At 46.1% G+C, this 27,989-nt stretch overlaps 1 protein-coding gene, 1 long non-coding RNA gene and 1 pseudogene across 4 annotated transcripts; 2 read left to right on the forward strand and 1 right to left on the reverse strand.

Moving 5' to 3' along the window:
- On the reverse strand, positions 1-27,989 carry MANSC1 (MANSC domain containing 1). 3 transcript variants are annotated; one of them, XM_051850788.2, is made up of 5 exons: positions 27,378-27,720; positions 21,148-21,325; positions 18,774-19,100; positions 8,463-8,603; positions 1-1,266 (listed from the first exon to the last, which is right to left on the reverse strand). In XM_051850788.2, the coding sequence occupies exons 3-5, from the start codon at positions 18,994-18,996 to the stop codon at positions 398-400; spliced, it is 1,233 nt and encodes a 410-aa protein (XP_051706748.2). In that variant the 5' UTR covers positions 18,997-19,100; positions 21,148-21,325; positions 27,378-27,720; the 3' UTR covers positions 1-397. The 3 variants fall into 3 exon arrangements, with proteins under 3 accessions (XP_051706748.2, XP_069905498.1, XP_002712699.3); XM_070049397.1 differs by lacking the exons at positions 21,148-21,325; positions 27,378-27,720 and adding an exon at positions 27,853-27,989; XM_002712653.5 differs by lacking the exon at positions 21,148-21,325 and having other exon boundaries at positions 27,378-27,746.
- On the forward strand, positions 1,181-13,478 carry LOC138843873 (uncharacterized). The gene is made up of 2 exons (XR_011378995.1): positions 1,181-1,319; positions 10,975-13,478. It is a non-coding gene; the product is annotated as an uncharacterized lncRNA (long non-coding RNA).
- On the forward strand, positions 25,008-25,507 carry LOC138843872 (large ribosomal subunit protein uL23-like; annotated as a pseudogene).

Here is a 27,989-nt window from a genome sequence, read left to right on the forward strand (position 1 = left end):
TGAGTAACAAAAGATTTATTCAAATGTTTAATTGGAAGAGACTACATCTGGAATAGGTTTTACTGGAATTCATATAAAAAGGAAAGTGAACCCATTAGAACTAATATCATAAACAACGATTTTATCTGGAACCAGAAAAACCAGAACTATTAGTGGATTGGAATCTTGATGTCCTTTTTTTTTTTTTACAGCAGTTATGCATTATTACTGTAGGTAGAGCTTTATTTTCAGAGAATATTCTAGAAGCAGACCATTCAAATCTTCTAACCTAGTCACTTTGCCCCCTCCTCCTCAAAAAAGGAACAAAAAGAAAGTGCTGGGGGGGGGGCACGTTACTGTGAGGCTGGGACATCTGGGCTTCTGTCAGGAATGAACTGAGGGGCGTTTGGCTTTGTCCTTAGATGTCCACGTAGATGCCATTGATCAGATAATCAAGCCGTGAGTAGCGCTTCCTGCGGAGGGACTCGGCGAGAATCCTGCCCAGGAGGACGAGGCCTATGACCAGGAAGAGGACGCCCAGCAGCAGTGTCCCCACAAGAAGCCACTTCTCAAGGGGCAGGCGATCGCGGCCCGCCGGGGCCCTGGCCTCCCCATCACCTCGAGAGGTAGCTCCATGGTTAGAGGACGCCTCTACTTCTGACAAAGAAAGCGTGGCAGGGCCCTGTGTGTCCCCAGGATGCGAAGTGACGCTGGTGATTTTTTCCCTAGGCACCGGGACAATGGTGCCTTTCAGGTCGCTAGGTGCCTGGAAGGTGGTGGTGGGAGCTGCTGTTGTGGCCATGGCTTGGGGCGTGGGGGGCAGAGAAGTGACAGCGGTTATCCCTCGAGCCGTGGTGGCCTCCAGCGGCCACACAGCCACAGAAGGTGCCACTGTGGATGGGAGAGCCACAGTCTTTGGGGTAGCAGAGTCGGCATGTGGAGAAGCACTTGCCCCAGCAGCTGGGGGCGTAGCCACCTTCTCAGGCAGCAGCTTAGCCGTCTCCTGTTGGGAGGAAAATGGTGTCCCCTGAGAAGGGCCTTTTTCTTGATCGGCAGGCATCCATGGCACACTCACTTGCTCCATCTTGAAGAGCTTCTCCAAGGGACGTGGGGACCCCACCTTCTGGGACAACACATCTTCCCATGAGAGGTCAGCAGACTTTGAATAACCAGGTGATGGAAGAGTGAGTGAGGGCGTGGCTGCCTGTGGCCAGCGGCCGTGTAAGAGAGAATCTTCTCCAGCTGGCTCCTGGCTCGGCACATCAGTTTTGGCCAAAGATGGAAAATCTGAACATGGAGAGAGAACAAAAGGGGGACTGAACATAGAGGTCTATGCAAAGGTAAGTTTAAAAAATGCAAGCTTATCAGCTTGTTTGAGTGTCACTGAAATGTGCAAGATAGAAAACCACAAATGCTCACTCGGCATCTGACCACACTGCCTGCCCACCAGATGCTGTGACCAGCATCAGGGAACGCAGGGGCAAGATGCCTGAAGGTGGATCAGGTGCACAGATGTGGCAAGCGATGGGAGCCATGAAGCAGAGATGTTAAGGGGAGCTGGCCAGGCAGCAGCAGGAAGGGGTCTGGGAAGATGGGCATGTGAAGGGGCCAGGTCGACATGGGCAGGAAGGGCTGGCAGGGAGAGTGTGGGCATGGGGCATCAGCCCCTGCAGGATGTGCCAACCAGGACAGAGATGACAAGTGGCCATCGGAACAGGTTTCACAAGGAGCGCATGGGGCGGGCAGGGAAGGGAGAGTGAGACGATGGAGTCCGGTGAGGAGGCAGAGTTCCCAGGATGCACACGGCTGACAGGCATGAGGCTCTGACAGCAGGGAAGTGGAAGGCACCAGGAGGGTCTGGTCTCTTCTGAGGGCACTGAGCCCAGACAGTGGCAGAAGATTGCTGAGGTTTTCAGACCCAACATGTGGGACACATGATCCCAGCACTGCACTCCGAGCAGGGAGGCTGTCTGGGGGATTTTGAATTTTCACTCCTAAAGATTAAAATTTTACAGCCAATATGTTGGGTCATGTGGGCAATGAGATCAATATTGGAAATACAGATATAAAGAGCAGAAAAGTACTCAGCACCAGGCATTTGGCACAGTGCTTAAGATGCTGTCTGGTAGGTACCCTGCATCCCAAAATTGGAGTTCCTGACTTCCGGTCCCAGCTCCGTTTCCAGCTCCAGCTGCCTGCTGATGTACACCCTGGGAAGCAGCAGGCAGCGGCTCAAGTCCTTGGGCTTCTGCCATCCTTGTGGAAGACCTAGCTTGAGTTTCAGGTTAGCTTAAGTCTGGCCCAGCCCTGGCTGTTGTGGATGTTTAGGGAGTGAACCCATGGATGATAGATCTCTCTCTCTCTCCCTCTCTCTCTTACAAATAAAATGAAGAACATTAAAATTAAAAAAAAAAAAGCTGAATACTACCGAGTTCTGATTCATGCTGTGGAGGAAGCAGCCTCAGGTCCTGCTCAGGCTGGAGAAAGTACACAGTTTTGCTTTCAGTCACACCCACCACTTATCACAGTGCAAACTGGAAAGGCTTGTTAAAGCAGTCAGGTGCAGCGAGTGATAATTTCAATTGCTCTGTGCATATTAACTCTGCTGCCTGGGTAATCACTTTACTGAGATTAGAACTGCAAAAGCACAAGGAAAGAAGCGAAGAATTTCTTAGCATGTCTCTCCTGCTTCCTTCCCTCTCTTCTTTCTCAATTCTTCTCAATGTCAGCTGTTAAATTACAACCTCCCTCCTCCCTAACCTGCCCTCCCCCCCTCCCCCCCGCGGGGGGGCACTTCAGATGTATATTATCTGTGACTACTCTCCAAGCCTCCGCCTCCAAGCCTCCAAACAGCCCTTTAAAATGGTTACTTATTAATCCATCCAGGATAGGTGGCAGCCAACTGCGGTCCAACGGACCAGTCTGGTTTTGGATGGTTTGCAAGCTCAGTATGTTTTAAACAGTTGTAAAAAAAAAAAAAAAAAAAAAAAAACCAAATTCAGGGACTGGGTGTCCTGTGGCAGCAGATTAAGCCACCACTCATCCCATACCAGAGTGCCGGTTTGAGTCCCCACTGCTTCACTTCCAATAAAGCTCCCAGGTAATGTGGGTGGGAGGAGAGGGGAAGGTGGCCCAAGAGCTTGGGCCCCTGCCACCTATGTGGGAGACCCAGATGGACTTGCAGGCTCCTGGCTTAAGTATGGCCCAACCTAGCTGTTGTGGCCGTTTGTGGAGTTAACAAGAGGTTCGAAGATCTCATTCTTCCTCTGTCACTCTGCCTTTCAAGTAAATAAAATAAATCTTTAAAAAAAAAATCAGAATAGTGCTTTGTGACAAATGAAAAGTATGTGAAATTCAAATATCAGTATCCATAAATAAAGTCTTATTGACACACAGCCATGCTCATGTGTGTACACATTGTCTTTGGCTATTTCCCCACTACAAGGTTAGAGATGAGCATGTACAGCACGTTGTGAATGAATCCCAAAGCCTAAAATGCTGACCTGAGAAGCCTGAGATACTATCTGGTTCTTGCCAGAAAAAGGTGGCAGGTACCTGATCTTGAATATAGTACTCTACCCTAACACAGAATTTGGATGTCTGAGGTAGAATCGTTTTTTTTGCAACATTGAAAGTATCATCTTAAGATAAACAGCATTTGTGTTTTTAAGTCAGATCAGATTTTTTTAGAGTTTTACAAATATTACTACATCGAGTTTTAGAACATTTTAAAAAGATTTATTTATCTATCCGAAAGAGTTACAGGGAGAGGGAGGGAATGAGTGAGAGAGAGAGAGAGAGAGAGGGAGGGAGGGAGGGAGAGAGGTCTTCCACCTGCTACTTTACTCCCCAAAAGCCTCAATGGCCAGAGCTGGGCCAGGCCAAAGCCAGGAGCCAGGAACTTATTCCAGGTCTCCCAGGTGGGTGCAGGGGCCCAAGCACTTGGACTGTCTTCCACTGCCTTCCCAGGTGCATTAGCAGGGAGCTGGATTAGAAGTGGAGCAGCTGGGACTTGAACCGGCACCCACATGGGATGCCAGCACCAAAGGCAGTTTTATCCACTACACCACAGTGCTGGACCTAAGATATTTTTTTAAAAAGGAGTTGGGACAGGCATTTTGCATAGCAGTTAAGACACTGCTCAGGATGCCTGCATCCCACATCAGAGTGCAGAAGTTTGAGTCCTGCTTCCACTTCCAATTCCAGCTTCCTGCCAATGCACACCCTGGGGGAGGCAGCAGGCGATGGCTTAAGTACTTGGGTCCCTACCACCTACACAGTAGGCCTGAATTGAGTACTGGGATCCTGGCTTCAGCCTGACCCAGCCCCAGATGTTGCAGGAATGTAACAAGTGAATCATGGGTAGAAGATCTATTTCTGTCTCTGCTTTTCAAATAAAATAAAAATATTTAAGAAATGAAAAAGCCTTAAAATCTTAATGACTCAACATAATTCATTTTAAAGTTAAAAAAAGATAATTTAAATAAGCGTTCTGTGAGGTCTATGACATCAGAACTTAAAAAAGGCCATTGAAAGGAACCACCAGAACAGCTGTTTTCTCTTTCAAGCATGCAAGCTCATGAAGAAAGCAAAGTCAGGCCAGTCCCATTTCTTGATAAGATCCATCTATTGGCAAAGATCCCAGAAGCACAGAGGGCTCTGCACACCTGCCCCATTTACCTCACCCACAGATGTGTGCACCGGGGCGTGGTGCTCTTCCTGCTCATGCAGTGATGAGCTGCACAGGGGCTGGGAGACAGCCCTGTGCCCTCACCTCCTGAGTTTCATTTTCAAGCAACTTCACTGAATCAAAACATGAGGGGTTGGGACAAGTGTTTAAAGCAGCAGTTAAGCTGCCACTCGGGATGCCTGCGTCCCATATCAGAATGCCTGGTTCAAGTTCCAGCCACTCCACTTCTGATCCATCTTCCTGCTAATGTGCACCCAGAGAAGCAGCAGAGGTGGCTCAAGTACTTGGGTCCCTAACACCCACCCACTGGGAGACCTGGATTGAGTTCTCAGCTCTTGGTTTTGGCTTGACCCAGCCCTGGCTGTTACAGGCTTTTGGGGAATGAACTAGTAGATAGAATATCTATTTCTTGGCCGGCGCCGCAGCTCACTAGGCTAAGCCTCTGCCTTGCGGCGCCGGCACACTGGGTTCTAGTCCCAGTCAGGGCGCCGGATTCTGTCCCAGTTGCCCCTCTTCCAGGCCAGCTCTCTGCTGTGGCCCAGGAGTGCAGTGAAGGATGGCCCAAGTGCTTGGGCCCTGCACCCCATGGGAGACCAGGAGAAGTACCTGGCTCCTGCCATCGGATCAGCGCGGTGCGCCGGCCGCGGTGGCTGTTGGAGGGTGAACCAACAGAAAAGGAAGACCTTTCTCTCTGTCTCTCTCTCTCACTGTCCACTCTGCCTGTCAAAAAATAAAAATAAAAATAAAAAATAATAAAAAAATCTATTTCTTTCTCTCTCCCTTTCAATTACATACATACATAAAACATTTTTTTAAAGTTTTTTTTTTTTTTTAAATGAAGGACTATCACTTTGGTAACTAACTGAGCAACCAAATTCTCAATTTATTTTATTTCTGAATTCTGTTCTTCCAGTCCTTGGTAGAAATGACTACAAAACTGCAAGATAAAAATTAAATAATGTCAAGCTACAATGGTTTTATAGAGTGAACAAAGCTCGCTGTCTTCTTCCAAACATTCAATCTGCAAAAGTTAGCCCATCAATTATAGGAAATAGGATCCCTCTGGAAATAAATCACCAGATATCCGTATTTCATTTCACTCCAAATAGGAGGCAGATCATTTGTTTCCAGTGATGTAATCTGATCCATCAACAGGTGCAGATTCAGAAACAGAATCACAAACACAAATGGACACAGACTAATTGCATAGTATGTCCCAGGGTGGGTGCGACCTTGCCACTTGCTTTGTGCTGATGGCACCCTCTGGTGGCTACTGTAAGAACTGTTCTATTCTAATTCCATTTCATTGGCCTCACACTCCCTTAAAAGGTGTACACGTATGCTGAATTTCCTTCTTTCCTGTTTCCATTGGCAGAGAGAGAGAGAGAGAGAGAGAGAGAGAGAGAGAGAGAATATCTCCTATCCATTGATTTACTACCCAAATGCCTGAAATGGAAGCCAGCAACTGGGAACTCATCCACGTCTCCCACGTGGGTCGCAGGGACCCAACTACTTGAGCCATCACCACTGCCTCTTAGGATGCACACTAGTAGGGAGCTGGAAGCAGAGCTGGGACTCGAACCCAGGCAATTTGATATGGGATGTGAGTGTCCCAAGCACTTTCTAATCTCTAAGCAAAATATCCACCTACTACTTCTCTGATACATACATTATAAAAGCAACAACATGGTAGAAGAATTAGGAATATTAAAAACAAATTCAACTGTTAATTTCTATAATCTATCTCAGCAACAAATAATTTGTATACAAATAGTTTCTGCTTCATGCTCCTTTTTAAGGGAATGCTGGGTATATCAGGTTTCCCTGGTTCATAAAATCACCTTTACAACACCAGAGTGGGCAGGCATTTGGCACAGCGGTTGTGGCTTAGAATGCTTGTGACCTGAGTTCAAGACTTGACTCTGCTCCTAAATCCAGCTTCCTACTAATGCTCTTTCTGGAGGTAGTGGGTAATGGCTCAAGTACTTGGGTTTCTGTCACCTATAAGGGAAACTCAGATTGAGTTCCTGGATCCTGGGTTTGGCTTGGCCCAAACCAGCTATCATGGGTAATCCTGGGGAGTGAGCCAGATGATCAGAGATCTCTCTCTGTCTCTGTGTATATGTGTGTTTTTATGCTTTCCAAATTAATTCTTTTTTTTTTTTTTTTTTTTTTTTTGACAGGCAGAGTGGACAGTGAGAGAGAGACAGAGAGAAAGGTCTTCCTTTTGCCGTTGGTTCACCCTCCAATGGCCGCCATGGCTGGCGTGCTGCGGCCGGTGCACTGTGCTGATCCGAAGGCAGGAGCAGGTGCTTCTCCTGGTCTCCCATGGGGTGCAGGGCCCAAGCACTTGGACCATCCTCCACTGCACTCCTGGGCCACAGCAGAGAGCTGGCCTGGAAGAGGGGCAACTGGGACAGAATCCGGCGCCCTGACCGGGACTAGAACCCAGTGTGCCGGTGCCGCTAGGTGGAGGATTAGCCTATTGAGCTGCGGCGCCAGCCTAATTAATTCAATTTTAAAATTTCCACGTAGCACGCTGGCTTAAACACTTCCAACTGCTACTCATCACAATCTAAAATAAAAACTCTCTCCCCTGTTTAACAAAGTTTCATGTGATCTGACCCTCTCACCTGGCATCCTAACCACTGAGCCATACACCTATCCCAGGAAATATTTCTGGACTGAATTTCCCTCCAGGTCTACACAATAAAATCCAGTGAGCTTGATTTCAGATAATGTGATTGTGAAACAATGGGACCTTAATGAGAAACATACTAGACTGTCACACATTTTCATGAGTCTTAGCCTTTTCCCAACAGTTAACTTGGGGACCCGTATTCCAGTGTTGTCGGCATTGCTTTAAAGGAGTGCTTCAAAACATTTCATTAGGGGCTGGCACTGTGGCATACTGGGCTAAGCCACTGCCTGCAGCACCGACAACCCATTTGGGTGGCAGTTGGTGTCCTGGCTGCTCCTCTTCTGATCCGGCTCTCTGCTATAGCCTGGGAAAGCAGTGGAAGTTGGCCCAAGTGCTTGGGCCCCCACACCCACGTGGCAGACCTGGATGAAACCCCTGGCCCCTGGCTTCGGATCAGACCTGATCTGGCTGTTGCAGCCATTTAGGGAGTGAACGAACAGATGGAAGATCCCTCTGTCTCTCCCTCTCTCTGTGACTCTGCCTTTCAAATAAATAATCCTTTAAAAAGATTTGTGTACCTTCTACCACAGAAAAGCTAAAAATAGAAACAAAACAGAACAAAAGCCATCAGGGCCAGCACTGCGGTACAGCAGGTTAAAGCCCCAGTCTGCAGCCCCAGCATCCTGTACAGCTGCTGGTTCAAGTCCCGGCTGCTCTACTTCTGATCCAGCTCCCTGTTAATGTACCTGGGAAAGCAGCTGAGAATGATTCAACTCCTTGAGCCCCTGCATCCATGTGGGAAGCTCCTGGCTCCTGGCTTTGGATCGGCTCTGGCTGTTGGGACCATCTGAGGAGTAAACAAGTGGATGGAAGACCTCTCTCTGTCTCTGTCTCTCTGTCTCCACCTCTCTCTGTAACTCTGTCTTTCAAATAAATAAAATAAATATTTTAAAAAATCATGAAGAGAACTTTCAATGGAAAGTAAATTTTAGCTTAATAAATTGAATCTCCAGTGACGAGATTGTCTGGTGTGTCTTCATATCTGTGAACCCTTTTGGTGGTTTTATTTGGAGTCTTAAAGGAAATCTTTCACATAAGCCACATCCTTCAACAATTCCAATCACAGAAGAAAAAGCATCAGGCTTTCTTTACCTCGAATTATCCTGTAGCTCTCAAGTCCTTTTGCTGGTTTCAGTGGGCAGGCTTCCTCACTGGGACAGAAAAATAGGTAGCAGTTGGGCTGTCCAGCGGTTTTTCGAGTATCGAAGATCATCAGGTTACATGCTTTGTCTCCTGCAAGGAAAGGTTTCATCAGCATGATTTTGAAATAGTGTGTTTCTAAAGAGGACGGTACGTAGGAAGACCTTCACTTAGCCCAGTGCCCAATGCCAACAACCTAGTTCATTTTGTTCTCTAGCTTGCTGCTCACTCAATCACTCCCTTTGCCTTAGTTTGGTCCCTTACAGCAATTTTACAAGACTGGGTTTAGGGGATTGGTATTGTGGGCTAATGGGCGCTGGTTCAAGTCCTGGCTGTTCCACTTCTGATCCAGCTCTCTGCTATAGCCTGAGAGAACAGTGGAAGATGGCCCAAGTGCTTGGGCCTCTGCACTCATGTGGGAGACCCGGAAGAAGTTCCTGGCTTCTGGCTTCTGATTGGCTCAGCTCTGGCCATTGCAGGCACTTGGGAAGTGAACCAACGAATGGAAGACCTCTCTTTCTCTCTCTGCCTCTGCCTTTCCATAACTCTGCCTTTCAAATAAATTAATTTTTAAAAATAGACATTGGGTTTAAACATCTGAGTTTAAGGTAACCTTTGGCAAATCTGGCTTTTGATAGGACATTGAATTCTATACAAATAAGCCTTCTGTTTGCTGAAACGTTCATCACTAGGGACACAGAAACACTGACTCTGTCACCTTTGCACAACTTAAAATTGAGTTGGGCCATAAAAAATGGCTGGAACTGTTAGGGATTTGGGGGACCTCCTGTATCCTGAAGGTGACTCAGGCACCTGGAAAGCCATCAGTCTGGTTTCTTGGGTGCAGTCAGTAAATATTTAATCACGTTGGGTGTCATGCCTCTTTCCAGGAAGGATCCGAGTAACGTACAGAACACAAGAGCTATCCTTTCATTTGTATCAGTCCCATTCTTCTTAGGGCTTTTCTTGGCACTTCCCCTCTTGTTTTATAATTTTTACTTTTCTTTTTCCCTTCCTTCCTCATTTTTTTTAATCCAGTAGCGTTGTTAAATTTTTTTTTTTTTTATTTATGTGAAAGACAGTGAAGGACAGAGGAGACAGAATCAAACACCTTCCATTTGATGGTTTACTCCCCAAATGCCCTCAACAGCGAGGGCTGGGCCAGGCCCAGCCAAGAACCTATTCTGGGTCTCTCATGGGTGGCAGGGACCCAACTTGTTGAGCCATCACCACTGCCTCCCAGGATGTGCATTAGCCTGAAGCTAGAAGCAGAACAGAGGCGAGAGCCCAATCTAGGCAATCGCACGTGGAGTCCCAATCCCCGTCCCAAACGCCTGCCCTCGCCTTCACTCTCAACTTCCGCTTCTAGTTATTTCCTTCTCTTACATTCAGTAGAATTTATCTTCTTTATTCATCATGGTCTACAGCTTTTTTTTAATTTAAAAAGTTTTGATGTATTAGTTATTTAGAAAATCAGAGAGAGACAGAAGACAATGTTCCCATCTGCTGATTCACTTCCCAAATACCTCGAATGGCAAGATCTAGGCCATGCTGAGCCCAAAGTCAAGAACAAAATCCAGACCTCTCAAGTGGATGGCAGGGACCCAGTCACTTGAGCCATCACTGCTGCCGTCCATGGTCTGCATTGGTAGGAAGCTGGAGTCAGAAACTAGAGCCTGGAATTGAACCCAGGTACTCTGATAAGGAATACAGGCGTTCTGAACCACTAGGCTAAACACCCACCCTAGAGCTGGTTTTTTAAGACTGGGTAAGGCCCAGTCTTACACCTTGGTCTGTGACCACTCTTGAGAGAATAGCACACCCCTGATCAGGTTGAAGGTTAAGGAGCACAGAGGCTAATTATTAAGAACACACATTCTAAGGGTTCTTTGAGCAAGGCACCCTAAGGCCATCTCAATAAGGTAAGTAGAGGCTGCTGCGGCCTGTGCATGACTGGAGGATTTGAACAGAGGGATAAATCAGCAGTCCCCTCTGACTTTCAGTCTGGCCTGGAGGGTTGGTGGGGGGCAGGCTTACTTAGGCCCGTGAATCTCCCCTCCCCGACACTCTGTCACAGAACCCAGTCTTGCCTTGCCAAGGTGGAGCACCGACCAACTCTTACTGGTTAGGCAGCTGGCCCTGGGAACACCAGAGTTCTTTCAATATAGAGGGGAGGCTTGTGGGGCTGGGAGTGGATTCCCTGTGCCCTGTGACAGTGTGATAGGGGGTGGCTGGGTCTTTCAGCAGTTGCTGTGTCTGGCTTCAGAGGCCTGGGGTTCTGTGCTCATTCTGAAGAGTGAGCGGATCCTTGGTGCAGTTCAGGGGCTTGCATGGGTGAAGTGCCTGCGTGCAGTGAGGCTGAAGGTGGGCTCGACCTGGGTCTCTGGTTCACCTTGGCAGAGAGGGGCTGACACTGTGATCAAGCCAACTGACATGATCTTTTCCTCCCCACTGCTGCAAACAGACATCTCCCACACCCAACGTGGGTGTCAGCATGGACTCTTGCCCCACCCTGCAGCGCTGGCCAGAGCTCCCTGGCCACACCCAGCACATGCCTTGGATATCCACTGAAGGAGCAGATACATCACTAAGCCCTAGAGCATATTTCAAAGGTAAATCTGATAGAGGAGAAAACCAACAAGTATTTCTACAAATGCCTAAAAATAAATGTAAAGATACAAGAAGCATGAACAAGGAAGACAATGACTCCCCAAAAGGAACACAACAATACTTCAATATTAGAACGTGAGGATGGAAAGATTGATGAAGTATCTGAAAAGGGATTTAAGAGAATGATCACAAGATTGCTCTCAGCCTTTCAAATAAATAAATCTTCAAACAAAAAATATTGTTCAAAAACACAGAGCACATACACGTGATAAAAAAACTATCCATGCATGATATGGATGAAAAATTCTGTTGGGAGATAAAGATATTGAAGAGGATTCCAACTGAAATATTAGCAAAGAATAATTCAATATATCCAATAGAAAATACAGTGGAAAGCATCAACAGACTTGATGAGGCAGAAGAAAGAATATCCGAGCAAGAAGACAATCCTTGGAAATATATCTCAGTCATACAGAAACAAAGAAAAAATTAGAAAAACCAAAAATAGTATTTGAGATTTATGGAATACAATCAAACAACCAAACATATGAGTCTTGGGGGGGCCGGTGCTGTGGTGCCTGAAGTGCTGGCATCCCATATGGGCACCGGTTTGAGACCTGGCTGCTCTACTTCCAATCCAGCACTCTGCTATGGCCTGGGAAAGCAGTGGAAGATGGCCCAAGTCCTTGGGCCCCTGTACCCGTGTGGGAGACCCAGAAGAAGCTCCTGGCTCCCGGCTTTGGATTGGCGCAGCTCCGGCCGTTGCAGCCAACTGGGGAGTGAACCAGGGATGGAAGACCTCCCTCTCTCCCTCTCTCACGCTCTCTCTCTCTCTCTCTCTCTCTGCCGCTCCTCTCTCTGTATAACTCTGACTTTCAAATAAATAAATAAGTCTTTTTTTGAAAAAAAGAGTCTTGGGAGTTCCTGAAGGTATAGAAAGAGAATGGATTAGAAGGCCTATTTAATCAAATAGCAAAAAACTTCCTTAATTTGGAGATGGAGAAGGACATCCAAGTACAGGAAACACATAGAACTTTAAACAGACATGATCAGAAAAGATCTTCAGCACAACACATTATAGTCAAACTATCAACAGTAAAACATAAAAGAAGTGTACACGAGAGAAATTCCAGATTACCTTCAGAAGATCTCCAATTAGACTGACAGCTAATTTCTCATCTGAAACCCTAAAGGATAGAAGAGAAAGGAGAGACATAGTCCAAGTCCTAAAGAAAAAAAACAAACTGTCAACCAAGAATACTGCACCCAGCAAAGCTCTCATTTATAAATGAAGGTGAAATAAAGACCTTCCAAAACAAACAGAAATTGAAACAATTTGTCACCATTCAACCATTCTTACAAACAAGATTTAAGGACATGCTACACACATAAACAGAGATTGTCATCATCATAAAAGAGCATGAGGGCAGAAGATCTTCTCATAGAAGTACAAAGGAAATTAAAAAACAAACAATAGGAATATTTATGGGAAAATGGCAGGACCAAGACGTTACTTATCAATAGATACCTTGAATGTAAATGGCCTAAACTCTCCAATTAAAAGATACAGACAGGCAGAATGGATTAAAAAACAAGACCGATCTATTTGCTGCCTATAAGAAGCACACCTCACCAACAAAGATAGATGCAGACTGAAAGTTAAAGAATGGAAAAGATATTCCATGCTAACAGAGAGCAAAAATGAGCAAGTGTAGACATCTTAGTATCAGATGAAATAGACTTTAACATAAAAACTGTTAAGAGGCTGGCGCCGCGGCTCAATAGGTTAATCCTCCACCTAGTGGCGCCGGCACTCCGGGTTCTAGTCTGGGTGAGGGGGCCAGATTCTGTCCCGGTTGCCCCTCTTCCAGGCCAGCTCTCTGCTGTGGCCTGGGACGGCAGTGGAGGATGGCCCAAGTGCTTGGGCCCTGCACCCCATGGGAGACCAGGAGAAGCACCTGGCTCCTGCCTTTGGATCAGCGCGGTGCGCCGGCCGCAGTGCGCCAGCCATGGCGGCCATTGGAGGGTGAACCAACGCCAAAAGGAAGACCTTTCTCTCTGTCTCTCTCTCTCACTATCCACTCTGTCAAAACAAAACAAAACAAAACAAAAAAACTGTTAAGAGACAAAGAAGGGCACTATGTAATGATTAAGGGAATCAATTCAAAAGGAAGAAATGACTCTAGTAAAGGAATATGCATCCAGTGTCAGAGTGCCTGACTATTTAAAACAAATGTTAATGGATCTAAAGGAGACCTAGACCCCAATACAATAATAATGGGGGACTTCAACACCCATTCATCATTGGACAGATCAACTAGACAAAAAAAAAAAAAAAAAACAAAGAAACAGAACAAATCTACATTATGGACTAAATGGGCATAACTGATATCTACAGAACATTTCATCCTACAACTGCAGAATACACATTGTTTTCACAGTACATGGATGGACCACGTGCTAGGTCGTAAATCAAGTCACAACAAATCCAAAAAAAGTGAAATCATACTGTGTGTTTTTTCTGACCACAATGGAATGGAGCTAGAAATTAACAACTTAAGAAACTCTAGAAAATATGCAAGCATCGGGAGACAGAATAACATGCTCCTGAATGAACAGTGGCTCATAGAAGAAACCAGAAGGGAAATAAAAATTTTCTTATAAATGAAGATGACAACAAAAATTTCAGAACGTATGGGATACAGCAAAAGCAATGTTAAGAGGGAAGTTTATAGCAGTTAGTGCCTACATCAAGAAATTTGAAAGCCATCAGTAAATGATCTAACAACACATTTCAAGGACCTAGAAAAACAAGAACAAATCAAACCCAAAATTAGGAGAAAAGAAATAATTAAAATTCAAGACAAAATAAACAAAATTGAAACAAACAAACAAAACCTAATACAAAAATCAGTGAAATGAAGAGCTGGTTTTTTGAAAAAATAAACAAAATTGATATACCATTGTACTGTACTAACTAACCAAAAAATTAAATTAATAAGTGGAGAAGACTCAAATTTAAAAAATCACAGATGACGGGCCGGTGTTGTGGCACAGCAGGTTAAAGCCCTGGCCTGAAGTGCTGGCATCCCATATGGGCACCGATTCTAGTCCCGGCTGCTCCTCTCCTGAGCCAGCTCTCTGCTGTGGCCTGGAATAGCAGTGGAAAATAGCCTGAGTCCTCGGGCCCCTGCACCCCCATGGGAGACCTGGAAGACGCTCCTGGCTTCAGATTGGCACAGCTCTGGCTGTTGCGGCCATCTGGGGAGTGAACCAACAGATGGAAGACCCCTCTCTTTCTGTCTCTACCTCTCTAACTCTGTCTTTCAAATGGATAAAATAAATCTTTAAAAAAAAATCAGAGATGAAAAAGGAGATATTACAACAGACACCACAGCAATAAAAAGAATCATCAGGAATTACTAAAAACAGCTATATGCCAACAAACTGGAAAACCCAGAAGAGGGGCTGGCATTGTGGTGTAGAAGGTTAAGACTCCACCTGCAGTGCTGGCATGCCATGTGAGTGCTGATTTGAATCCCAGCTGCTCCACTTCTAATCCAGCTCTCTGCTGGTGTGCCTGGGAAAGCAGTAGAAGATGGCCCAAGTTCTTGGGCCCCTGCACCTGTGAGGGAGACCTGGAAGAAGCTCCTGGCTCCTGACTTTGGATCAGCATGGCTCCAGCGATTGCAGCCAACTAGGGAGTGAACCAGCAGATGGAAGACCTTTCTCTCTGTCTCTCCCTCTCTGTCTGTAACTCTACCTCTCAAATAAATAAAATCTTAAAAAAAAGTAATGGGCAAACATGAAAAGGCATTTTTCAAAGGATGAAATTCAGATGGCCAATAGACACATGAAAAGATGCTCAGGATCACTTGCCATCAGAGAAATGCTAATCAAAACCACAGTGAGGTTTCACCTCACCCCAGTTAGAATGGCTCTCATACAGAAACCAAAAAACAGTAAATGCTGGCAAGGATATGGAGGAAAAGGTAGCATAATACACTGTTGCTAGGAATGTAAACTGGTACAGCCACTGTGGAAGACAGTATGGATATTCCTCAGAAAGCTGAAAATAGATCTAGCATATGACTCAGTCATCCCTCTCCTGGGACTTTACCCAGATGAAATGAAATCAGCAAATGAAAGAGTTATTTGTACTCCCATGTTCAGCAAAGCTTAATTTATAATAGCCAAGATATAGAATCAACCCAGACCTCCATCAACTGATGATTAGATAAAGAAAATGTGGTAAATATACACTACAGAATACTACTCAGCCATAAAAAGAATGAAATCCTGTCTTTTTCAACAAAATGGAAGCAACTAGAAACCATTAGGCTTAATGAAATAAGCTATTCCTAAAAGGACAAATAGGTTTTATATGATATTTAGTAGTTAATATAGAAAACAAAAAAAAAATTTACAGGAATGAAACAGACATTTGTGATTTGATTGTTGTTTGTAGCCCTTGTTTATACTCTTGTTGAACTGTGGTCTTAGTATTTTTTTACTTATTAAATATTTGGTCAGTCGTGCATTAAGGCTGTGTTTACAGAGTAAAGCAAAATTAAGTATTTGCAAAAATTAAAAAGAAGGAAGAAGGGGGATTGAGAGAGGGAGACAAGGAAGGTATTATGTTTATCTTAGAATTGTACCTACGAAATACATGAAATCTGTTCTCTATATTAATAAAAATTTTTTAAAATAACAAAAATTAAAACACATGTTCTTTTTTATTTATTTTTTTTATTTTTTTATTTTTATTTTTTTATTTTTGACAGGCAGAGTGGACAGTGAGAGAGAGAGACAGAGAGAGAAAGGTCTTCCTTTTGCCGTTGGTTCACCCTCCAATGGCCGCCGCTGCAGCCGGCACACCGCGCTGATCCGATGGCAGGAGCCAGGATCCAGGTGCTTTTCCTGGTCTCCCATGGGGTGCAGGGCCCAAGCACTTGGGCCATCCTCCACTGCACTCCCGGGCCATAGCAGAGAGCTGGCCTGGAAGAGGGGCAACCGGGACAGAATCCGGCGCCCCAACCGGGACTAGAACCCGGTGTGCCGGCGCCGCAAGGTGGAGGATTAGCCTATTGAGCCACGGCGCCGGCCTAAAACACATGTTCTACCAACTACCCCTACTATGTCTAATCAGGCTACAGATATGGATCAACCCTGACTTGTCGGATGGGAAAGAAGCCTTAACCCTCAAAGGTTTGTTGTTATTATCAAATATTTATTTATTTGAAAGGCAAAGTGACAGAATAGATGAGACAAAAACAGAGATACTTCTGCTAGTTCTTTCCCCAATGCCTTCAAGAGTCATGGTCAGTCCTGGCTAAAGCCAGGAGCCAGGATTTCCATCCAATTCTCCTCTGTGGGTGGCAGGAACCCAAGTACTTGGGACACCAAGCGCTACCTCTGAGGTGCACTAGCAGGAAGCTGGATCAGAGCACAGAGTAGCTGGCATGAAGCAGGCACTCCAGTATTGACTGGGGGCACCCCCCCAAAAAAAGTGGCTTAATCCACAGGGCTTGATCATGTCATCTCTCGCCTTACCAGATAACAAGAAAGGTATTCCCACTGTCCCTTTCTCAGCAGTGTGATACCTACAATACCATTTTTTTTTTGTCAGTTAATTTCAGGGGAGAGTTGATAAGTCCTCCAAATTGTCTGCAACATTTTTTGTCCTTTGTGCTTATGCATATTTTCCAAGAATCTATGTCTATCATCGAAGTGCCTTTTGAACTCTCCACAGTTAAAAACCGATGTTCAGTAAATGAGCAGAAAGCCCGAATTCCCTTTGGCTTGCAGAATACCTCCTGGTTTAGAACTGGGAAGAGATACAGACTTATCCTATGTTCCAGCAAATACCCACACTGCATATCAGTCCATCCTATTGGCAGGTGATGTTGCAATTCCACACAAATGTTTCTGTCAACATTTAAGGAAAAGCTAGTAGTTTAAGTTTCTGTCAATTTCATAAGTTACTTCCATCAATAGTACCCCAAAACATACTGCTCATTTTGAGACCATTCAAGGGAGTTTTCTTCATGACACCCATGATGTGGTGTCCCTGGAGACAGCTCTCCCACAATAACAACTCAAGTCAATTCTGAGCCTCACTCCTCAGAATTAGCATCAGTGTGCATGGGATAAGTGCTCAGTTCCACAAGACCACCTTCCCTCCAGAAGCCAGGAGCAAGCATCAGGGCTCCAGGTTGCCCACACTTCTACGCTACTTGGCTGCAAATTCAGGGGTTCCCACAACCTTTCCCTTCATGTTTGAGAATCTGCTGGAATGACTGCTAGAAGTCAGGAAAGTGCTGCACTTACTATTACAGTTTATCACAAAGGATATAAGTGACCAGCCAAATGCAGGGGCAGACTGGGTGAGGTTCCTCAAGGTCTTGCACACAGAAGCTTCTGTCCCTGTGGAAATCGGGTGTGCCACCCTCCTGGCACATGCATGTGGTCACCAACTTGGAAGCTCCCTGAACCCCATCATTTAGGGGCTTTTATGGGGGTTACATTATGTAGGTATAATTGACTGAAGTCATCAGCCACTGTGATTAAACTCCATCTTCAGGCCAACCGAGGAGGTCAGGGTAGGGGTGGAGCAGCTGAAAGTTCCAAGACTCTAATCAAGGAGTTTGGTCTTTCCGGTGGTGGCATCCAGCTAGAAGCTAGGTAGGCAGCCTGTCCTCTCATGAGCAAAAACTCATGTCTGGGTGAAACAGGCTCAATATAAATAACAAATGATACGCTCCTGCCACTCAGGAAATTTCAGCTGAGGACAAAGACAAACCCCCCCCCCCGCCCCGCCACAGCTGCATCTTATTATACCACATAGTTACCCTAGCGAGACAAGGAACTAAAGGTCTAAGAGTAAACACCTGATTCAGTTGGCTAACTAGGCTCTCCCAGGCTCCTTGATGGCAAGACCCTGTCCATGTCACTCACTGTTTTATCCCTAGCACCTGTAGTGCTCAGTTTGGCTATTTTCACTCAGAGAATTAGGACAGGGTCATAAGTAAAGCTGAATGATGACCACTCATACTTCCCTGTGCAATGTGCAGGTTAGAAGCCTGCTGTATGCAAAGGCCTGGCTCCAACCTAAAGGCCTCTGTCTCCCTCCATCTGTGTCAGGTGAATAACAACCACCCTCCCCTTTACTGTCCCAGAGGCCGTCAGAGGCTTCCTAACTTTTCCTGCACCAGCATCTCCACGGAGATCCAAGGAGCAGAGGTTCTGTGCTTCCACTCAGGGATGCATCAAGGCTTTTATTTCTTGTCTCAACTCCCTTTCTCGGTTGAAATGTCCCATGTATATCACACTCCCGTATTTCAAGATCCCACAGTGACAGCAGCTAGGCATCTAAACAGCACCCCACTTCTTGGGATTCTAGTTGCCCATTAGGACATAACAACAGTGGTTCTCAAACTCTGGTCCTCCCAGTCACCTGAGCAACATACACACGCTCATCAGTAAACTCCTCTCAGCTTGGATGAGGAGAGGGCACACTTGTGGAAAATTCCCTGGTGGTTTTGTCACCCAACTTCTATCCCACTGAGAATCACTGGAATGAACCCCTCAGCCACATCCACCAGCTACGTAAGTCACTAAGCACAAGGAATGAAGGGGTGCCTAAGGATTCACCTGCTATATTTTTTGTTGAACAGCAAGATCTACTGCAGTCTTGTTGAGTTGGCGTATGCATGGGCTCATTGCCGCGGATTCCCTTAGAAATAGATGCCTGGATGTCAATGACAACATCTGCGAGGCTCTCGGTGAGGCAGTTCTGACCGGTGGACAGCCTTAGAGTCAGGAAGCAAAGGATGACCCCAGTGTAGGTCAAGCTCCACCCTTCCCAGAAGGACATTTTAAATGGCGGTGTTGCCTTTGTCTTTCAAGGTCACAGAGGACCTGTCTTGGTCTTAGTTTGCTTCAGGAAGGCCGCACAGGTTATAGGATTTCTTCTTCTTCCTTGAACAAAAACAGAAAATCATCAGTGAATTTTGTTTCTTTTCCTGAATCAAATGTTTGTTTATTCGGGGCCCGGCAGTGTGGCATAGCAGACAAAACTGCCTATGAAGCCAGCATCCCATACAGGTGCTTGTTTGTGCCTTGGCTGCTTTGGCTTTTCTACTTCTGATCCAGTGCCCTGCTAATGACATGAGAAAAGCAGCAGAAGATGGTCCAAGTGTTTGTATCCCTGCCACCCACAAGGGAGCCAAACAAAGCTCCTGGCTTTGGCCTGGCCTGGCCTGGCACTGATCATTGTGGTCATTTAGAGGAGTGAACTACGTGATGGAAGATCTCTCTCTCTTTCTCTGTGTCTCCACTCTCACTGTAACTCTGACTTCCAATTAAATGAAGAAATAAATGTTAAAAAATTTATTCTCTTATCAGAAAGAGAGAGAGAGAGAGAAGGCCAGCGCCGTGGCTCAATAGGCTAATCCTCCGCCTGCGGTGCCAGCACACTGGGTTCTAGTCCCGGTCGGGGTGCCGGATTCTGTCCCGGTTGCCCCTCTTCCAGGCCAGCTCTCTGCTGTGGCCCAGGAAGGCAGTGGAGGATGGCCCAAGTGCTTGGGCCCTGCACCCCATGGGAGACCAGGAGAAGCACCTGGCTCCTGCCTTTGGATCATTGCAATGCGCTGGCGGCAGTGCGCCAGCCATGGCGGCCATTGGAGGGTGAACCAACAGCAAAAGGAAGACCTTTGTCTCTCTCTCTCTCTCTCACTGTCCACTCTGCCTGTCAAAAATAAATAAATAAATAAATAAAAGACAGAGAGAATGTTCTATCTACTGGTTCATTCCCCAAATGCCTGCAACTGCCTGGACTTGACCAGACGCAAGCCAGGAATCCAGAATTCAATCTAGGTCTCCCATGTAGGCAGCAGGGACCCAGCGACCTAAGCTATCACCTGTCTCTACCAGGGTGAATACTAGCAGAAAGCAGAGCATCAGAGGACTGGGGACTCAAACCCAGATACTCTAATGTGGAATGTTCCAAACACTGTGCCAAACACCCACCCCTCATTTCCTTTGAGTCAATGAAAAAGACCCAGGCACAATTTGAAGGACAGAAATATTTTGTAATTTGCTTCATTTTTAATAGATTGAAAACAAGCTCTCATTAAAAACTTGGCAAAAAACTAGTAAGCTAGACATACGTACCATCCCATCAATGCTTAGGGGCTGACAGTACTTACTGTGGACTTAAGAGCAGAATGGCAACTACAGATGTCCAAGTTATCTGGAATGCTATCCCGGGATGGGAAGACGCCCTGCAGCTGGTTCCCAGGTAACAGGAACTTACAACAAGGTCTGCGACCAGGGAAACATCTACCTTATCTTACGGAGTGAGCTTTACCTCTTAGGACCAGGTAGGAAGAGCGGCTAATGACCCCATTGTTTGCCTCTCTCCACTTATGGAGAAAATCCAGGGTGGGAATGAGAGTGGGAATGTCATGTACCTTCTCAACGCTAATCAAGCCTGCTAGCCGTGACCAGGCTTTTGACTTTCAGTGTGATGACCACACGGGCATCTGTATTGTTTAAACCTGACTCCACACACGTGCTTACCCTGAAAGAAAAATACAAAACCTATAGCCAAATTCAGGCTTAGGGAAACAGCCAACTCAGATACTGACTGGTTGCTTCCAGGTTTAAACTCTCAGTTTGGGGCCGGCAATGTGGCACAGTAGATTAAGCCTTAGTGCTTGGGCCCCTGCACCCACATGGGAAACCAGGAAAAAGCTCCTGGCTTCAGATCGGCGCAGCTACAGCCAATGCCATTTGGGGAGTGAAACAGCGGATGGAAGACTTTTCTCTCTGTCTCTTGCTCTCACTGTCTTTACCTCTCAAATAAATAAAAAATCTAAATAAATAAACAAATAAACCCTCAGTTTGACTCACTACATGACTTTAACTTTCATTTTTCAATCAGACTCCAAATATTTAACTCAACAGTACGAAGGAAGAAGGAGAAACAAGAGCCCAATCTGAGTTAAATTCATCCACTTCTCACCTCTCACTAAGGTGAGAAGAGGACATAAAATTTCTAGTGATTGAAGAAGCGGTGCTCACAGGTTGGGCATTCTTCCTTTCTCAGTGATAACAACCAGGATTTTTACATCATCTACTGAGAGGTAGGCATGGTGTTCAGCAATTTACATATGCCACTCTCTCAAACCCTCACAGCAATCCTGCACAAAAAAGAGAAAACAGCTATTATGCCTTTCATTCATAATGAAGAAATTGAGGCAGGCTTTTTGTTGTTGTTGCTGTTTATTCTTTAAGTATCAAACCAAAAGCAGATAACTCTAATAATCTAATTCTAGCAATTAGCCAATCAGCAGGGGGACTATTCTAGCTCAGCTGGGGTAAATTTTTTCTATTTGATACTTTTGAAAACCCAAACTGCACACTATGTGTAGCACCGACTTCATTGGTAAGCTGGGTTTTTGAGCAAAAAGAAATGTTAAGCTGGTAAAAAAAGTACCAGAAGCTCTCCTCACCTTCCACTCCCTCAGCTCACCATTTCTAGAACGCAGTGTTCACTGAAGAGTGGATTAGAACAAAGTTACTGCTTCTGGGGCTGGCTTTGTGGCGTAGCCTGCTGTGCCAGTATCCCATATTGGGGCTGGTTCAAGTTCTGGCTGCTCTACTTCTGATCTAGCTCTCTGCTATGGCTGGGAAAGCAGTGGAAGATGGCCCAAGTCCTTGGGCCCCTGCACCCACATGGGAGACCTGGAAGCAGCTCCTGGCTCCTGGCTTTGGGTTGGTGCAGCTCCTACTGTTGCAGCCACTGGGAGTAAACTAGCAGATGGAAGACCTCTCTCTGTCTCTCTCTTTCTATCTGTAACTCTGCCTTTCAAATAAATACATCTTTTTAAAAAATTACTGCTTCTTTAACCTTTCTTTGGTCATGACCCCTTTAGCAGTCTGAGGAAGCTTTAGATTTTTCCAGGAGACATGTCTTGAAATGTATACAATGAAATATATAGGATTACACAGGAAGCCAACTGTATTGAAATACAATTATCAAATTTTTTAAATGTGCCTACAAAATTCTGATGAAAGAAACCAAAAAAGATCTAAATAAATGGAGGGGGATTCCATGTCTGTGGACAGGGAAACCCAGTATTGTTGATGTTATGGGAGTGGGTGTTTAGCTTAGCAATTAAAATACTTGCTTCCACATTGGAGTACCTGGGTAGATACCTGGCCAGCTCCTGATTCCAGCTTCCTTCCAATGCAGACCATGGGAGGCAGCAGTAATGGCTCAAGTGATTGGGTTCCTTCTGTTCAGTGGGAGACATGGATTGAGTTCTTGGCTCTGTCTCTGGCCTTTGTCCAGCCCTTGCCGTTGTGGGTATCTGAGAGTGAGCCAGCAGATAGGAGCTCTCTGGCTTCGTGTCTCTGTCTTTCTGCATGTATCTCTCTAGCTTTCATATTAAAAAAAAATTCTAAAAAAGATGTCAGGAGTGGGAGTTGTGGTGCAGAGAGTTAATGTAGTATCTGTTACACCTACATTCCATATCAGAGTGCAGGTTTGAGTCTCAGCTACTCCACTTCCAATTTGGCTTCCTTTAAAATGCCTGGGAAAGCAGTAGCTGATGGCTCAAGTATTTGGGCTCCCGCCAGCCACAAGGAAGACCCAGACTGGCTCAGGGCTTTGGCCTGGCCGCAGTCCTAGTAGTTGTGTGCATTTGCAGAGTGAATCACGAGATGGAAAATCACTCTTTCTGTCTCTCCTCCTCTGACTGTCACTGTACATCTCAAATAAATAGGTAAATAAAAAATCTTTAAAAGAAAAAAGATGTCAGTTCTTCCCTACCTGATTTGTAATTCAATACATTTCCAATCAAAACCTTAGCAAATTATTCTATGAATATCAACAGATTTATTTTAAGATTTTCATGCAGATGCAGAAAGACCAAGAATAGCCAGCACAATACTCAAGAAAAACAAAGCTGGAGTACTGACATGGACTTCAACCCTGAGTGTAAAGCTACAGTAATCAGGGTTGGTGCTGTGCAGTGTCAGCATCCCATGTGGGCACTGGTTCGAGTCCTAGATGCTCCACTTCTGATCTAGCTCTCTGTTATGACCTGGGAAAGCAGAAGATGGCCCAAGTCCTTGGGTCCCTGCACCTGCTGGAAGAAGAAGCTCCCGGCTCCTGGCTTAAGATGGGCCCAGCTCCAGCTGTTGCGGCCATTTAGGGAGTGAACCAGCAGATGGAAGACCTCTCTCTCTCTTCTTCTTCCTCCCGCCGCCTCTGCCTCTCTCTGTAACTCTGCCTTTCAAATAAATAAATAAATCTTTAAAAAATATTTATAAGGCCGGCGCCGCGGCTCACTAGGCTAATCCTCCGCCTAGCGGCGCCGGCACACCGGGTTCTAGTCCCGGTCGGGGCGCCGGATTCTGTCCCGGTTGCCCCTCTTCCAGGCCAGCCCTCTGCTGTTGCCAGGGAGTGCAGTGGAGGATGGCCCAGGTGCTTGGGCTCTGCACCCCATGGGAGACCAGGAAAAGCACCTGGCTCCTGGCTCCTGGCTCCTGCCATCGGATCAGCGCGGTGCGCCGGCCGCAGCGCGCCGACCGCGGCGGCCACTGGAGGGTGAACCAATGGCAAAGGAAGACCTTTCTCTCTCTCTGTCTCTCTCTCTCACTGTCCACTCTGCCTGTCAAAAAAAAAATATTTATAAAAAAGCTACACTAATCAAAAAAAGTATAGTACTGATGAAAGAATAGACAAATAAATCAATGGAATGGAAGAGTAAGCCTAAGAAATAAAACCACACAAATAAAGCCAACAGATTTTTGAGAAAGGAGCTAAGCAGTGTGGAAAGGATAGTCTTTTCAAAAATGATACTGGAAAAATTGGATGTCTACATACAAAAAATAAATCTAGACAAAGACCTTACACCTTTCACAAAAATTAACTCAAAACAGATTACAGAGTTGAATATAAAACACAAAATTATACATTTCCTAGGAGATGACATAGGAGAAAATCTTTGTGATTTTAGCTCAGTTGCTGAGTTTTTAGATATAACACCAAAAAGTACAATCCAAGAAGGGAAAAACTGACTTGGATTTGGTTACAATTAAAAACTTGTGCTTTATAGAAAACTTTGTTAGGAGAGAATGAAAAGACGAGCCACAGACTTGGAGATAATATTTGTAAAACACATATCTGATAAAGGAATGGTATCTAAAATATACAAAAAGCTCTTAAAACTCAAGAATAATAAAAAAACTAAAAAATGGACAAGATCTAAATGGATACCTCATCCAAGAAGATACACAGATGGCAAATAAGCATATGAAAACATGCTCAACGTCTTATGACATTATGGAACTGCAAATTCAAACAACAAAGAGATACTACTACACACTTACTAGAATGGCTAAAATCCAAAAACACTGACAACACCAAATGCTGGCAAGCATGTGGAGCAATAAGAATTCTCATTATTTGTTGGTGGGAATGCAAAATGGTGTATCCACTTTGGAAAATGTTTGGCAGGGGCCTGTGGTGTGGCACAGCGGGTTAAGCTGCAGCTGGTAACACTGGCATCTCATATCAGACCACTAGTTCAAGCTCAGCGGCTTTCTTCCAATCTAGTCCCCTGCTAATGTGCCAGAGAAGGCAGTGGATGATGGCTCATGTGCTTGGGTCCCTGTCATCCACATGGGAGACCCAGATGGAGTTTTGGGCTCCTGGCTTTGGCCTGGCCTGGCCCCAGCCCTTGCAGTTATTTGGGGAGAGAACCAGCAGGTAAAAGATTCTCTCTCTCTCTCTCTCTCTCTCTCTCTCTCTTTCTCTCTCCCTGTAATTCTGCCTTTCAAATAAATAAATAAATCTTAAAAAAACCCAAGATCAGCCTTTTCACCAAGATGGCACCGAAGGCGAAGAAGGGAGCTCCTGCCCCTCCTAAAGTCGAAGCCAAAGCGAAGGCCTTGAAGGCCAAGAAGGCAGTGCTGAAAGGCGTCCACAGCCACAAGAAGAAGAAGCTCCGCACGTCCCCACCTTCCGGTGGCCCAAGACACTACGCCTCCGACGGCAGCCCAAATACCCTCGGAAGAGCGCCCCCAGGAGAAACAAGCTTGACCACTATGCCATCATCAAGTTCCCCCTGACCACGGAGTCGGCCATGAAGAAGATAGAAGACAACAACACACTGGTGTTCATTGTGGATGTCAAGGCCAACAAGCACCAGATCAAACCAGCTGTGAAGAAACTCTATGACATTGATGTGGCCAAAGTCAACACCCTGATCAGCCCTGACGGAGAGAAGAAGGCGTGTGTGCGGCTGGCTCCTGGCTATGATGCTCTGGATGTTGCCAACAAAATTGGGATCATCTGAACGGAGTCCAGCTGGCTAATTCTAAATAGATGTTTTTTCACCATTAAAAAAAACAAGATCAGTATGTTGTAATAGAATGCAAATCTAATACCTCCCTTGCTGTCACAATGTCTGTATACAGTGAAATAGTAATATTTGGTTCTAATATGTTAGCCTATACCATTCAGTTTACACATATCATCATTTAATCCATACAAGAATCCAATTGAGATAGATCCTATTGTCCTGAATTTCAGTTAAAAATTGTGTAATATATTTAATATTATAGTAAATAACAAGTGGTATATCTATTAAAAAACAAGTGACATACATAATAAATGCCATACTTTTAAAGCAGTGTTGAGTGTGAATAATAATTTGAGAAATATACTATAAGGACCATGACATGAAAATATCGGTGATGTCTACTGGTGGCGAATCATAGCTACCATCAACACTACTATGGCTTCTGCCTCTACTTATTAGAAGGAAATGAGACTTTTCAAACAGACATTAGTGCAATAATAAATTTTTCTACCCATGTTCACAGACTTCCTGAATTCTACTCAAGGACACCTTGGGTGTCATCTACTCTCTAGGATAAGACTCCTAGCCCATATGGGAGTGCCTGTGTTCTAATCAAGCTTCATGTGTGCCATGGGAGGCATGGATTGAGTTCCTGGGTTCTGGCTTTAGATAGGCCCAGCTCTGGCTGTTGCAGGCACCTGGGGAGTGAACCAGAGGATGGAAGATCTCTGTGTCTTTTAGAAACACACAAGCGAAAAACACACTGCTAAAACTAAAAACAAAACCCTAGCACAGGTTACTGAAAGTGCTGTCACATTTTGCAAGCCTTTTTAAAGATATGTTTGTTTATTTGAAAGGCAGAGTTACAGAGAGAGGGGCAGAGACAGAGATCTTCAGTTTGCTAATTCAGTTCCCAAATGGCTGCAACAGCCAGGGCTGGGCCAGGTGGAAGTCAGGAGCTAGGCACTCCATCCAGGTCTCTTACACGGGTCGCGGGGGCCCAACCATTTGGGCCATCTTCCTCTGCTTTCCCAGTCGCATTAGCAGGGAGCTGGGTGGGACGTGGAGCAGCCAGCACTGGAACCTGCGTTCCTAAGGGATGCCGGCATTGCAGGTGGCGACTTACCCTGTAGAGCCCAACAGTGGTCCCTGCAAATCTGTATGTAGTCCCAGGGAAACAAAAGAGACAGCCCAGGCCCCAGAGTTAGTCTCAATGGATTCCGAAAGCCTCCCCACAAGCTTTTGCAAAGAAGTCAGAAGCATGTGAGGGGACCGGGCAGGAGCTGCATACTGTGCTCAGCCTCTGCACACCTCCAGGACCCCAAAAAGTACCGAAGAGCTGTCTCCTTAAAGTCTTCTCCATTATCCCTTAAGCCTTAAGGCCCCCAAATCGAGGAGCATCCTGTTGAAACAGAGTGGCGAAAGAATACAGGTGGGCGAGCGGGCAAAGCCCCGCTCCAGGCCTGCTTACTCCACGGTCCCCGCCCCTTGCAGGCTACAGAGAAAGTACTCCAGACACGAGAAATCATTTCACTCGCAGGGTATTCTAACTGATCAAGATGCGGCTACCGTGCTACCGAAAAGGAGGCAATCAGCAGGTTCAGGAAGAAGTACAGGAGACAGATCACGCAAGACAAGACGGGAAATTTCCCCCCTTCCTTTTTAGGAAACGCGGCTCGCCCACTGAACCGGTCTGCTTCTCCCGCTGCCATTTACGGCAGGTGCCTCGCCGTTGCCTGGCGATCCCTTTTGGGATGCTGCAGCGACACCGACACAAAGATCCCGGTCAGCTCTTATTCGTGCAGGTCTGGACCTTCGGATGCCGCGGCCCTCGGGACGCAGTGGGCAGCTCGGGAAGGAAGGGCGGAGGCGCCTTTACCTGGCGGTGAGGGGCCCGCGGGGGCCCCTGTTGCCCTCCGGGTGCGAGGACAGCTCGGTCACGCTCGCGGGAAGGACCGGCGAGGACAGCAGCCGACGCTCCGCAGCTCCCGCACCGGCCCGGCGGGTTTTGTGGTTAGCAAGTTCCTGCTTCCGTTGCAGCGACAGAAAGTTTGCCGCGGGGGAAGGGCACATTCCTGCCCTGCAACCCGGAGCTGTTTCCCAGCGACATCCAGCGAGATCCCCTTGGCACTGGCGGGGATCGCGAGCCCCTCCCCGTGCAGGTCTGGGGCATCCCGGCGCCAGCGCTGAGCCCCCGAGGGAGCCTGCGATCCCAGCGCCCTCACCCTACGCATCGACTCCGGGGACCCCAGCGACCCTGCTGGCAGCCAGAGTGTCAGCAACTGTACCTTCTCGCAAGTGGGGGAAAAAAATCCAAGAGGGCAGAAATGGATAAGGGACAGTAGAAAGTGTACCTCTAAGCCGCATGCCCTAGGCAGAAGCTTCTTCGTGCCGGAAGGTTTCCACTGGATTCTATCTGGGACAGTTGTGATAACCCTACTTCCATAACTGGCAGTTCTTGAGTTAAATGTCAGGTGCAAAGCAAGCTTTA

The sequence above is a fragment of the Oryctolagus cuniculus genome, chromosome 9, assembly GCF_964237555.1.
Source record: "Oryctolagus cuniculus chromosome 9, mOryCun1.1, whole genome shotgun sequence".
Lineage (NCBI taxonomy): Eukaryota > Metazoa > Chordata > Mammalia > Lagomorpha > Leporidae > Oryctolagus > Oryctolagus cuniculus.

Coding starts and splice junctions, on each gene's coding strand:
- MANSC1 (XM_070049397.1), bottom strand. CDS start 18,996: ATGTCCTTCTGGGAAGGGTGGAGCTTGACCTACACTGGGGTCATCCTT. Junction 8,604..18,773: donor TTCAACAAAAAATATAGCAG/GTGAATCCTTAG, acceptor CTTTCCTTGCAG/GAGACAAAGCATGTAACCTG. Junction 1,267..8,462: donor GAGCTACAGGATAATTCGAG/GTAAAGAAAGCC, acceptor CTCCATGTTCAG/ATTTTCCATCTTTGGCCAAA.